Consider the following 15,201-nt stretch of genomic DNA (forward strand, 5'->3'; position numbering starts at 1 on the left):
CAAACTCAGTCACCAGCTTCTGCAGTTTCTCACATGAATCAGCCACCAGCGTTGTATCATCAGCAAACAACAACTGACTCACTTCCCAAGCTCTCTCATCCCCAACAGACTTCATACTTGCCCCTCTTTCCAAAACTCTTGCATTCACCTCCCTAACAACCCCATCCATAAACAAATTAAACAACCATGGAGACATCACACACCCCTGCCGCAAACCTACATTCACTGAGAACCAATCACTTATATATATATATATATATATATATATATATATATATATATATATATATATATATATATATATATATATATATATATATTACACACACACGTGCCTTTTTGCACCTGTTGGTAACCCCTCGCTAATGAACCACAGCAATTAGATGCTCCAAAATTTGCGTTGGTGAAGTACTTCAGTATTTTGGCAAGGTTTTAAGCTACTGAAAGTTGACCTTGAAGTGTTTGTGCATTAGTCTGATACCCTCACGGCTAAACTGTAGTACGTGGCAGCGCTAAATCAGGGATATATGTACTTTAGAATATGACCACAAGGTTTTAAAGTACCACACATCCGCCCTGAAGGCTATTTTGAAGCTCCCAAAGGCCTCTTATCAAAAGCCTCGTAGATTACACTTACCTCACTGCATTCGTTCCAAATAGAGAACCTAGCAGCTTCAAGTTACAATGAAGGTGTCTTCATATCAGAGAGAGGATCCTAGAGTACATGAGCATGGCTTTAAAGGCCAGCAAGGGTTTCCCTTGAAATAATATATATATATATATATATATATATATATATATATATATATATATATATATATAATTTTTTTTCTGCAACGTCGAGTACGCAGGCTCATCTATATGATGCTTTCATTTGTTTTGTTACTCTCGTAACGGCCCAACCGTAGGACCTGGGGGCTCTAAACTTTGGGTGTCGGTACTTCAGAATCTTAGCAAAGTTTGAAGCAACAGCACGTTGGCCTGGCAGTGTTTTTATGTTTGCTTGTGCATTTCTTTATTATTCTGTATCACTTAGAGGCTCCATTTTGGGTGTAGGAACTTCAGATTCAGGGCAAGGTTTAACTTAAGCTAAAGCACCTTGCTAGAGCCCCTAGATTTTTGTTGTGGATATAACAGAGCCTGAACCTTGAAATTCTGGGCATTTAAGGTCAAGCTCTGATACCTTTGGGTAGTGCTTTGATCCTAAGGTACTTTGGATTTAAGGCAGCTAGGTCGCATATTGTGAATGACCGCACTAAACTGATAATCTATATGGTTGGAGTGGCCTTTACCGGCCTGAAAACAGCCTTCCAGGCCAACGTACCGTAACTCTAAAAATTTTCCCAAATTCTGATGTAACTGCAATCAAAACTTGGGGGCCTCTAAAGTGCCAAGATGCAGCTGTATAAAGTCTGAACCCTGAAAGGTGGCATTTGTTGGCCTTCAAGGCTGGAATCTGGTACCCTTGGATCTTACCTTTGATCCTGAAATACCTTAATCATAGTTTCAGGCTATGTCGCCAGTTTCAAATGAGTGCAGTGAACTAAGTGTAATCTATAAGGCTAAGGCGGCCTTTGGTGGATTCAAAGCCAACGTGGAGCAGCCTAGAGCCTAACCCACATTTAGAAACCGCCCAAAATTTGCGGCTTTTATGTGCTACAGTTCGGTCCAGTAAAAGGTACGCCCAAACACTTGAAATCATATAGCCTGGTAACCTGGGTAGGGCGCCGGCGCGCAATCGATAAATTGTTTAATCCGATTTGCATGTAAATGTATCTATATGTCTATTCATCTATGTATGTATGTATGTATGTATACATATATATATATATATATATATATATATATATATATATATATATATATACATCAGAAACCGCACTCCCAAGACAAATAGAAACACTCCCGTTTACGCTCTGGACATCAGCCATCGCTACTATAACACTTAAGAATATTGTTTCACTTTACCCCCCAAGACCCTTCATGCAATTACCATAAAGCAGACACCGAAAATTTACTAGATTAAGTGCACAACGAAAAACAGTCGACAGAAATATACGACTTGTAATACTAAGGTAGAGCGAAATTAAGCGTTAGTGTGTGACTTGCGAGCACAGGCATACGTATGTGTTGTGTGTCAGGCATGAGCACCCCTCCACGACCCCACACCCCCACTAGATGTGTAAATATTTACGATAAAAATCTATTTGTGACGCTATGTTTAGTCTTAGACCCTTTTTGTTCCAAACTTTTATTCATAAAAGATTGCTTTACTAAGACACTGTGTGTACACCAACAACTTCACTACGACAAAGCGATTCGGTTGAGGTAATTGCAACCGTCATAACGTAGTTTACGATCTTTGTTTATTGGTGATTACACTTTTTCATACACCCGTTCATAATCAGTACTCTGTAATATTATACGAAATGACTATTAAGTTTTATAAATACTTCACCGAAACAAAGTGATTCTGCTGACGTAGTTGCAACAGCCATAGTGTAAGTGTTTACGACATGGATCAGTAAGCTGTTTTTGGTCTTGCACTGGTTTTATATACATGCTTTTGTTCATGAATGGTTGATTTATGGTACTATGTACACTAACTTGTAACCATTACAAATCAAGTATTACAAATTTATTACACTGGGGTAGTTACCGTACTTTTATGATATAAAATCAGTGGATGACTGAAATACATGGAATGAGGAGATTTTAAATGCTGACAAAATATACCATACCATACGAACAGGTGAATGTAAATATCTAAACACACACACACACACACACACACACACACACACACACACACACACAGGAACAAAGACCTGGGGACATTGAAATTAAGGTACGTAGGAAATTATTAAGTGAAGCTACAGAGTACTGGACATTGATAAGAGATATATCAAGCAGGGATGGATACGGTTTTTTAGATGGAATGTTTAACAATGCAGAATGCACAGAATCGGTGCATCTTGACAACAAATGAGATTTTAGATAAACTTAGAGATACGTGGGCAGACGAATCAACGCCAGGGAGAATCAACTCGCATATGGGTTGCGCCAAAATCATGGAGAGTGTAGTAGGGAAGAGACAGATGTAAACCGCAGATAATATTATGGACTGGAAGAAAGCTATATATATGTGGAGAAGGAAGAAACTGAAAAATTTTTACAAGACTGCTGATTGTTGTTATACACTTGGAAGGTGCAGTCCCTAAAATAAATAGAACTGGCAGATATAGCTATGATGTAAAGGGACGATTATTATTGATCATATCCTATACAGAGTTATATAGACAGGATGTGTTGAAGTAGGGTAGGAAACTAGCAAACAAGGACTTTAGTTGGGTATTCAGTACATGTGACTGACCGATGGAAGACATATAAGTAAGATATAGAGTCTCATGACAAAAAAATGAGACGCGTCTCATGAGGATAAAGGGAAGAACAGCCTTTTTAATACCTCGGAGAGATCAGGAATATCATTAAGCTTATGTTGGCTATGATTGTAAGGCTGAAAATAATGTACAGTACATAACAGCACATGGACCGGTTGTAGAAGGAAAAGAGAGGAAGTTCAAGGATTGAATTTGAGAGAACAGGAAAAAATATCTGACCTACTTTGTTTAGAGCGATACATGACATCAACTTTACAAGGAAGAACGATAAGTTGCAGTAGATTTTGGTAGAAGACCTATTCAAACTTGATGGGAGGGGTAACTGTAGAAAAAGAATTCTATAGTGGGTTTAATAATTATTTTTCAAGAGAATTTTGACACATTAACATTCACAAAAATGACCTATAATCAACAGTCGAAGGTCTTCGCATTCAAATTCTCGCTAAAAGTGTCAAGGTTACGTTCTGGGTTGGGATAGGGTGAAAGAATTTAGTGTTTCCACAGGACAAACACTAAATTCTGTTACCCTGCAAACATGATGGGTTTTGGCTGTGTGCAGTTTATGTCTATATTGCTACATTCCCCAATTTTTCATAAACATACGGTATCTATAAATTTTACTAATAAGGTTAATTGTAAAGTATATTTATTAATACTTTTGTTTGTAAAATAAAATCTAAATGTTCATTCCATCGAATTGTAAGATAAATATCACAAACATTAAGACAAAAGCGGGACTGTTCGGTCTCGAATGACAACAGTAGAACTATATATATCCCTTCCGTGGGTATTACAAACCTAAGTTTATTCTTATGTTGTTTATCCCTCAGTGTGTAAAGATAAAAACATCTATTAAGGTACAAAATCCCTGGATGTTTAAAAGAAAAAAAAATAGTGGATCTTTCGAGGGAAATTGAATCAGAGAAAATACAGAAATAACAATGAAGCTCCTGGCCTGCCACCCAACCCCGCTCCTCCCACACTGACAGTGACTGACTCCCAGCCACCTGACGCATCTTCCTCACCTCCGACCGCTGTCCACCGTACGAGATAGGGTAGGATGTGTGTGTGTGTGAGGAGAGGGGGGATTGATATTGCAAAACACTCCTTACATCGCTCCAAGAGCCATATTTCCCACCGTCAATGTGATTTCCCATGTCGCTCCACACAACTTCCTCACAGTCATAGCTCACGTAGGGCCACCTGTGTGGGAACACCATTGGCGTTTGCAGCTGCACTACAGTTTATCTGCACGAACTCTTAAATAGTTTGCGTTACAAGAGCCGTGCGTAACCTGAAGGTGTCCAGTGCAGTAACACAGGGTCGTATATGCCACATAGAACCACCATCATCATCGTCATCAGTTTGGTTACAGACATGAGGATGTACACCAAGTTTCAAGCCACAATGTGGCCTCAGACATGCTTTGTCTTCCCTGCAGCAGCAGCAGCTCCTCCCTCCTGTAGTAGCACCACTGTACCTCAGCAATGACTCATTCCTCCTGCAACAGCACGACCGAGCCTTGATCAACATCTCCATCCTCAATCCAGCAGCACAACCATGGGACCTCGGTAATGCCTCTTCCCTCCCGTAGCACAACTTTAAGAGCTGGGCAATGCTTCTTCCCTCGTACAGCCCATCCATGGCAACTCAGTAATGCCTCCTCCTTCCAGCAGCACAACCATAGGGTCTCAACAACGCCACCTCCCTCCTGCAGCAGCATCGTGGGACCTCTGAGGTTTAGTGGTTAGCGATGCTGACCATGAGGTAGCAAGGGCCCACTCGGGTTCGACTCCTGGGCGCAGCAGTTGGCCCTTACCCAACATGGATGTTCCAAGAATGGATGTTTGGATGAGAGTTTCTTACCAACCAGGAAAGTGATTACCCATTCCTCACAATATGGTAAGAATTATCAAATGAAAAAATGTGCGTCATGTGTGGTGCTCGTGTCATGATTCCTGCCTCTTTGAGAGCCAGTTAATTCTCCACGAAATCCACGACAAGCATTTCTTCAATTGCTGGAGTCTGTTTGTGGTCAGAGGTGGCTCGGGAGGTTGAAAGGTTTCTGTGTGACTGCCAGAACTACTCTTCACGCCAGAGTGACCCACAGCCGATGCTCACATTCTGGGGTTTGCCCACAGTATCCACGGCAACTCGTAAATGTGGAATATGTAGGCTTCTTCCTTGGCCAGTCGTATGTCGTGATAGTGGGTGCATATATAGTAGCCAGAGGTTGTCCCTACGCAAGCTATCACAACGCGAGCCACTGTATGAGGACTCGAGACCGTCGCTCACCAGACTCTCTGAAAGGTTTGTTCGAGACATCAGTCCTTAACTTATGTCAGTCGAATTAATGCCTTTTCTGGACGTCATGAGTCGTCAACACTCCTCAGTCGCGTGTTATCCAGCAGTGAACGGGGAGGCAGAATTTTCTATAAAGACCTTCCAGCACGCCATGAAATACAAACAGACATTTCCAAGAGAGATCTCTAAAGGCATCCAGCAAATTTCTCCTCACCTACACGTACAGGAAGACCTGTCACGCCATATTGGGTCACCTTCCATACTTCTTTTTTTAGCTTCCACTTTTTTTTTTTTTTTTTTGGTACTGTGGGGGAAAAATTCAGTGTGTCGGACCTCGTGACCCCCATCTTGCCAGACAGACCAATAATTCTAGGCTTAAGGCAGGTCAGGAACAGACCGGCAAGTGTGCCGTGTCATGCAACAGTTCGGCTATACAGCTGGTCCCAGCAATGCCAGCTAGGAACACTTGAGAGAACAAAAGATGAGAAACCTCCACAATGAAGTGGAAGTGAGATATGAACCAACTCCGACCATCTCGAAAGAGAGTCTCCACCACCATCACACGAACAGCTCAACCCCTGTTGGCAGTGACTTCCTCCCTGGGTGACCAACAGACAGGAGCGCCTATGTCTCCAGTCATATCCTCCCCTCCCACGCCAATACCATCCACGCCTTGGGTGGTGGAAGAGATCCGTCGCATTCGCCATCGTACTGGTGTAACTGTTACCACCACCACCACGACCATCATCGTCTGTGGGGTCCCAGCAAGGAAACTGGTCTTGCATTTCCCACAGGAACATTGCCTTCTTTCCACCTGTGAACACTTCCTTTAGTCCCATTTTCCGTGTTTATTGTTTGTTTACCACGTACTTCGTTTTCTTCAGGTTAGAGAAACAAAATAATATTAATCCCAGAACTTCATAAAATGGGAGGAAGTGTTATATATATCATGTCATTTACATATCACGTATAACTTATGAAGTTCAAGTTCTGATAACTGTAGTGGTATTTCAAAAAACTTTCCTGTGCCCTTCAAACTGGCAACCCATAGACACCTACAGTGACCCATGACCTCTGACTCCCTCTCACTCTAACCTTTGTGGCACTAACATAAAGCTGCATAACTACATCGTCTGCTTATTCCATGCTGAAGTTTACTAGGCTGGGATATACAAGACGTAGATGTGGAATATGCCTTCTCAGTATGGGATACACGCATCATTATGTATATATCAACTAGGCTGGGATATACAAGACGTAGATGTGGAATATGCCTTCTCAGTATGGGATACACGCATCATTATGTATATATCAACTAGGCTGGGATATACAAGACGTAGATGTGGAATATGCCTTCTCAGTATGGGATACACGCATCATTATGTATATATCAACTAGGCTGGGATATACAAGACGTAGATGTGGAATATGCCTTCTCAGTATGGGATTCACGCATCATTATGTATATATCAACTAGGCTGGGATATACAAGACATAGATGTGGAGTATGCCTTCATACGATGGGGTACACACATCATTGTGTATATATCAATCATACAGGTACACGTTCTAACCATATGAATTCAATGTTTGAGAGCTTCACTTGTCGTCATGTACACATGAGTTCTCATAACCGTATTCGACCTAGTAGCGATAAACCTAACCTGTCATGACCCCCCACATGATGTGTTATGGCTTCCACTGATCAACTGAACGTAAACTGATTGCCTGTATTTTGAACTTTGACTCATCACGACCTCACGTGACTCATGACTTCATGTGAGTACCGATGACATCACTCATCTTACTTCACATGACAGCGTAACCCACTCGGCAGCCTGTAATTCATACCCTTTCCTCAGTCATACACGACATGGCCGCCGTATACTGCCTGCTCTTACACCTCGTAACCTTTACAGTGGAAAGCAAGATGGAGCCGCTGGAGCTGGTGCCAGGCCGCTACATTGGGGAGGGTCAGCCCTGCTTTGTCATTGCCGAGATCGGCCAGAATCATCAGGGCGACATCGAACTGGCCAAGACCCTCATCCGCCGAGCCAAAGTGAGTACTGTGCGTGTGTATTTACTCTTTGTCTATACGATGTCTTTACCCTATCACATTCTTGTATAAACATATGATTAATTTTAATTGTATAACCCCATGGACCTCTTTTACGGGGCTTCTGCACCTCCAAGATTACGCTACAATAGTAATGGGGAAATGATAAACTCTTATGGAGTGAAAAGCTCCTTAACGAGATTATATACCTTTTATTCCACTGATGATGTCCAAACCTGGATGAAGGTGGTTTTTCACTTGCAGTATGACTGCATGCAGATGGAGTCTGTTAATGGCTATATTTTGATTTTATTTATAACTACCCCAGGACATTTTCTATGAAAGAGTCCTGTGTTACCGAGGACCTATTTCCAAAGGCTCCCAAATCCTAAGGGTGCACTACTTCCAGTAGCAGGGAAATGTAGCCTCTTCAGGAATTTGAAGTTATTTGACAAGACTTCATTCCCTATGATACAGCCTCGCCAAAGGTGACTTTAAACTTTCAATATAACTACGAACAGAACAAGTTCGATAATACACACACACACACACACACACACACACACACACACAACACACACACACACACCTACACCGCCCCACAGGAAACAGTATCGCTACCCCCTGCTTCAGCAAGGTAGCGCAAGGAAAACAAAGGCCACATTCGTTCACACAGTCTCTGTCATGTGTAATGCACCAAAACTACACACACACACACACACATTATATATATATATATATATATATATATATATATATAATATATATATATATATTATTTTATTATATATATATATATATATATATATATATATATATATATATATATATATATATATATATATATATATATAATTTTATTATTTATATTTTTATTATTCATTTTAATTTGCTTGTCGCTGTCTCCCGCGTTAGCGAAGTAGCGCAAGGAAACACGAAAGAATGGCCCAACCCACCCTCATACACATGTATATACATGCACATCCACACATGCAAATATACATACCTATACATCTCAACGTATACATATATATACACACACAGACATATACATATATACTCATGTACATAATTCATAGTCTGTCTTTATTCATTCCCATCGCCACCCCGCCACACATGAAATAACAATCCCCTCCCCCATCATGTGCGCGAGGTAGCACTAGGATAAAACAACAAAAGGCCACATTTGTTCACACACAGTCTCAAGCTGTCATGTATAATGCACTGAAACCACAGCTCCCGTTCCACATCCAGGCCCCACAGAACTTCCCATGGTTTACCCCAGACGCTTCACACGCCATGGTTCAATCCATTGACAGCACGTCGACCCCGGTATACCACATCGTTCTAATTCACTCTATTCCTTGCACGCCTTTCACCCTCCTGCATGTTCAGGCCCCGATCACTCAAAATCTTTTTCACTCCATCTTTCCACCTCCAATTATGTTTCCCCACTTCTCGTTCCCTCCACCTCTGACACATATATCCTCTTTCTCAATCTTTCCTCACTCATTCTCTCCATGTGACTAAACCATTTTAAAACACCCTCTTTTGCTCTCTCAAACACACTCTTTTTATTACCACACATCTCTCTTACCCTATTATTACTTACTCGATCAAACCACCTCACACCACATATTGTCCTCAAACATCTCTTTTCCAGCACATCCACCCTCCTCCGCACAACTCTATCTATAGCCCACGCTTCGCAACCATATAACAGTGGTGGAACCACAATTCCTTCAAACATAGCCATTTTTGCTTTCCGAGATAATGTTCTCGACTTCCACACATTCTTCAATGCTCCCAGAACTTTTGCCCGCTCCCCCACCCTATGATTCACTTCCACTTCCATGTTTCCATCCGCTGCCAAATCCACCCCCAAATATCTAAAACACTTCACTTCCTCCAGTTTTTCTCCATTCAAACTTACCTCCCAATTGACTTGTCCCTCAACCCTACTGTACCTAATAACCTTGCTCTTATTCACATTCACTCTCAGCTTTCCTCTTTCACACACTTTACTAAACTCAGTCACCAGCTTCTACAGTTTCTCATACGAATCAGCCACCAGCGCTGTATCATCAGCGAACAACAACCGACTCGCTTCCCAAGCTCTCTCATCTGCCACAGACTGCATACTTGCCCCTCTTTCCAAAACTCTTACAATCACCTCCCTAACAACCCCATCCATAAACAAATTAAACACACCTGCCACAAACCAACATTCACTGAGAACCAATCACTTTCCTCTCTTCCTACATGTACACAAGCCTTACATCCTCAATAAAAACTTTTCACTGCTTCTAACAACTTGCCCCTCACACCATATATTCTAAATACCTTCCACAGAGCATCTCTATCAACTCTATCATATGCCTTCTCCACATCCATAAATTTTAATGAATTCCACTGCAATACCATCAGAAATCACACTCCCCAGACAAGTACAAGGTACTCTCCCAATTACGTTCTGAACATCAACCATTATTGCTGTACTACAAATACCGTTTCAGCATATCCCAAGACCCTTCATTCTCACGATAAAACTACCATATAAGAGGATATCAAGCACCTACTACTCACCTGCTGCACTTTTTGCACAAATATGCACACACATCACAATACTTTATAACTTAATTAGAAATAGATGATACTGCAGCACCTAGTGAACTACTTTCGATTCATTGCAATTTTTTTAGGTAGGAACTATAACCATCCCCTACCCATTACACCACTAAAGCAAAACAGATCATCATACTTTCTGGTTGTTTCATCTTCACTGTGAAACGGCGTCATACTGGCTGGCACCCTCCGTCCTCCTTACCCTCATCTGCCTCAAATGCACACACTTGAAGGAACTTTCATCAGAAAACATCACCTCACTCATCTGGTGCTCACTCTAGTCCTTGTATTTCTTTGCAACTGTAAGTAATTTGCATTTCCTTTCCTTCATGAGCAGGGGTTTGGCACTTGGTTTGCATGAAGATTTGAAGGTCTTTATACAAGTGATGTAGAATGGTTATTTGAGAGATGTTTCCTAAAAGTTTTGGATGGCTTTTCTTGAATGTAGCGGCTGAAATGCAGGGTTGCTTCTACACTTCTCTTCTTCGGAAGTCATCTGTAGATTTGGAAGTCTTCCTTGGGCGACCAGGGATTGGTTTGGGCGGTGGAATGATGATGTCAGGGAAGCAACAAGAGCTGGCAAGCAGCTGCCCGATTGTGCATTCTGAGCACTCAATGTGCTAAGAAATCTCACGTGTACACACATTTTCTTGCTTCCAGATGAGTACTCTGGCTTTCTCCTCCTTAAAAAAGTAAGAGCCAACCATATTGAAACAAGTGAAACACAAGTGCCTAGAAGGGAACTTTCCAAAATGAAGAGACAGTACAGAAAGAACATCCTTAAAGATAGCCTCAGGCACAGTTAGACAGATTGCTGGTGCTCACATCGTTAGACACGCTAGTCTCAGGAACAGATGTACAATGATTTCGCTTGGGAGCACCATTTTTTATAGGTCAACTATAGAATCAATTTTATGTTTTTCAATTACCCCCTGGTATGGCAAGCTTAACAGTGAAGATAAAAATAAACTTGAGAAAACTGTTAAGAAAGCTAGGAAATTGAGTGCAAACACTAAAACATTACATATGCTGAATCAGGAATGTACAATGAAGCAGGTGAAGATCATGCAAGATGCAACCCATCCTCTACACCAATACTATGTATTTCTAAGGTCAGGAAGAAGACTATCTTTACCTATACAATGCACCAATAGATTCAGGAAATCATTTGTACCAAAAAGCATTCTACTATGTAACCATCTAAAGATGCTGAAACTCCTCTGTGATATAGCTTCTCAGTGCAATAGACGATTTTTTATGTGATAATTTCACAAGGTACTTTTGTGATATTCTATCACTTTTATCTTATATATCATACTTTTTAACCTTGACTTGAGCCTCTAGCCATAAAGAATTTCATTTTGTATCATGTATACAGTTTGACAATAAAAACATCTTATCTCACCAACTTAAGACAGACCTCACTTTGTCATAGCATTCTAAGAGATTTGTAATGTATGACCTCCTTTCTTTGAATCCAATTTGTCTCCCAGTTATAAACTCTCCCTTGAAAGTAATCATCTCTTTATTTCATGATTATCTTTTCCAATATTTTACAAATAATACTTGTTAGGGAGACTGGTCAGTAATTCATTGTAATTTTTTTTGTACCGTGCCCTCTTCTAACAGCATACTGATCATTATTTCAAGTGGACTGTCAAATGTCTTTGCATAGTCCTTCAGCATGTATGAAGACTATATCAGGATCATGAGCCTTATATGAGTCAACATGTTTTAATAGTCTAGCTCTGCCTTTTCTGTCAACTTCAATATCTTCTGAGATGTTCATCCCATCCCATCTTGATGGGACAATAGTATTCCCCATTGTGAAAACACTTATACTTGCCATTCACTTCACATATTTCCTTTTCATCCACAATTGTTCTTATCTCCACTTCTCTTAGCATGATTAGCTGTTTTTGTAACTGATAAATTGCTCCTGATGAATTTATGGAAGAGTTTTGTCCATAATCTTTTCAGATTTTATCAGCTCCACACTCCTCATATAGCAATAATCATTTCTTACTCTTTTATACCTTTCAAATGCTACACAGATGGCCATTGTGTTGCCTATATCTTCTCCATAGCACACCTTTAGGCTCTTGCTTTTTGGCATTCTTTATTGAACTATCTCTCTTTTTTTCAATTTTCTCCTCTGTTTACAACCAAAGATATCATATATTGTAGATTTTTCAAAACATTCTATAGCACGGGTTATTACTCTCTCACTACAGAACCTCATTTCCCAAACTATATTCTCAAAGGACTTAGCTCTGCATAGATATGAGTATATTTCCTCTTTGAGGCCAGTCTCATCTTTAATACCCTTCCTTCATCATCTTTTACTTGTAAATTGCAAAAATATATGTCAGTTTTGTTTGTGAAACTACTATTTATCTAAATAAATGATCTAATATCAGTTTTGTCCATGTTTTTTATGCTAGGAGTTTGAATTTTTTTCTCCTTAGTGCACATTAACAACATTCTTAAAACTCATTTTTACCAAAAACTGCCTATCTTATTCAAATCCTTTTTTGAAAATCAAACAAACTATTAGTAGAACTTGTTCAAAAGGATATCCTTCTAAACCTAAAATGAAGTGGGTTTTGAAAAATATATAGTTGCATACCTGCAAGCTGTGATGTCCTGCAACCATTACACAATTTCACCATTTCTGAGTACATAAACACACAGTATTTTCTCTGTCTATATCATCTAGAACACATCATTTACATGTTGCTTATTCATACACTTGGTACTAAAGTGATTCACTATAATGTATTTCTAAGCATTTTCATCATAACACAGACTGCTTCATCTTCCACATGCCAAATTGCTGTATTTCCTCATTTCTGACCACATACATATACTGACAGTTTTCTCTCTATGATTCTTCACTAAAACCACTTATTTCTCATTTACTTATAAACACGATAACAGTGTTATCAGGTATGATGCACTTATAAGCAATTTGATAAAGATGCAGAGTACTTCACCTTCCACTTGTGAAAACATGACCCATACTGGCAAAATGCCATGCCTTCTCATCCTTCTGGCCAATAATATCCATTACCTGCCCAAGATGGCTGTGTAATGTTAACATTGGTAGCTAAATCACAGCTTGAGATCCCTTAGAAGAAGATGGGGGCAAACTAATGAGAGGAGTGAAAAGCAGTGATATAGGCCCATGGGATTCAAAGCATAACCCACCAGGGCCCCAGGCAACCAACTCCAAATGACCCAGTGGGTACCAAGGAAGTATACAGGTTAACCAGATGCTATAGTCAAGCTCAAACATTTCATGATTACTTTTTGCAATTGGCATATCATGTTTAATATATTCAGTTTCCAGGCCACTTTGTTTAAAAACAAGGTATGATGGTGATTACCATTTCTGTTTGCAGGGAAAGAGTATATATGTACCGTGTTTTATTCCTCCAAAATATTTATGCATACATACCCACCCCCTGCAGTATGCCAAGTACTCATTCTATTGACCAGCTACCAGCTAGGTGGACTGTGGATTGGCTGACATGACCAGGATTCGAACTTATAAGGGTTTGATCCCGGGCAACTTATCCATGATGGTCAGTAACACTAACCACTATACCAAAGAGGTCCAGATGGTGTATTAGTCCTCCTGTGTGCATATGTAGTAGTGACTTTTGTACCTGTTCACTTGTGTAAATCACTAATTATCCATTTCTGTAATTCAGGGAGAATTATGGAATCACTTTGTTTTCTCAATTTTTTACCATAATATGTAGGTTTAGGCTATGCAACAGTCATCACACCCATAAAGTGTCTTTAACCCTAAAGATTCCAAAACCAAGTCCAGGGATAGAGTAAAAGATTTAGCTTTAATATGACTTTCCTACAACTGTGTTTGAATAATGATAATTTTCTGTTAAGGACTGTGGTGCAGACTGCGTAAAGCTCCAGATGTCTTCCCTGCCTGCCAAGTTCAACAGGTGTGCCCTCAGTCGACCCTACATGTCAGAACATGCATGGGCAGACACTTATGGTGCTCATAAAAAGCGCCTTGAATTTTCCCACGAGCAGTTTATGGAACTGCAAGAGTATGCTAGTCAGCTCGACATTCCACTCACAGCTTCTGCCATGGATATAGTGAGTCACTCTTTCAAAGCAACTTCTGTATATAATCAATGAACACCAGTCTTTCCATCCTTCTCTCATGCTTCCTCCCTCCTGCATTTATATCCCACCGACTCACATTCTTGCCTTATGTGCCCTCCATCCTGTTCCCTTTTCATCTTCCTCTTCTCTTCTGATGAAATACAGTGGGATGTTACCACTGTTTTGAAATTATTTCATTGCAAAGTTTAGCTTGATAACTGCATTAACCAGTAGCTTAATCTACATAGTGGACTTTTCTTCTGTTGTGATTCAACCAAAGATATGATGCTGTCAGTATATCTCACACACACACACACACACACACACACCTCTAAGTTTTTAAAATGAATTAATGATGTGGACAATGAACAGTCTCCCATTAGAACGGTAAATGAGAAAAATGTCTGTTGGCAATAATCAAGACTGTCATCCACATACTTGGCTATATAAATGATTGGCATACTGTTCACACTGTATTTTAGGCCAAAACTAGAATACGCTTCTAACAATTGGTCACTGCATTAAAGAAGCACAAAGAACTAATAAAGAAGGTCCAGAGGAGGTTAAGAAAAAATGGTACCAGAATTAGGAAAGCTGAGTTAAGGAGAATGACTGGAAGCCTTAACTTTGACCATATTGGAAGAAAGAAGAAGAAGAGGAGACCAGTTGACAACACTG

At 40.2% G+C, this 15,201-nt stretch overlaps 1 protein-coding gene across 3 annotated transcripts in view; it reads left to right on the top strand.

Moving 5' to 3' along the window:
• Positions 1-15,201, top strand: part of NANS (N-acetylneuraminic acid synthase) — a 70,397-nt gene that overhangs the window by 10,688 nt on the left and 44,508 nt on the right. For all 3 annotated transcript variants that reach the window (XM_071662574.1, XM_071662572.1, XM_071662573.1), the window contains exons 2-3: positions 7,625-7,764; positions 14,299-14,514. In XM_071662574.1, coding sequence (XP_071518675.1) covers positions 7,636-7,764; positions 14,299-14,514 — 345 coding nt within the window. In that variant the 5' untranslated portion in view covers positions 7,625-7,635. The remainder of the gene's footprint in view (positions 1-7,624; positions 7,765-14,298; positions 14,515-15,201) is intronic.

Source organism: Panulirus ornatus, chromosome 6 (genome assembly GCF_036320965.1).
Source record: "Panulirus ornatus isolate Po-2019 chromosome 6, ASM3632096v1, whole genome shotgun sequence".
NCBI lineage: Eukaryota > Metazoa > Arthropoda > Malacostraca > Decapoda > Palinuridae > Panulirus > Panulirus ornatus.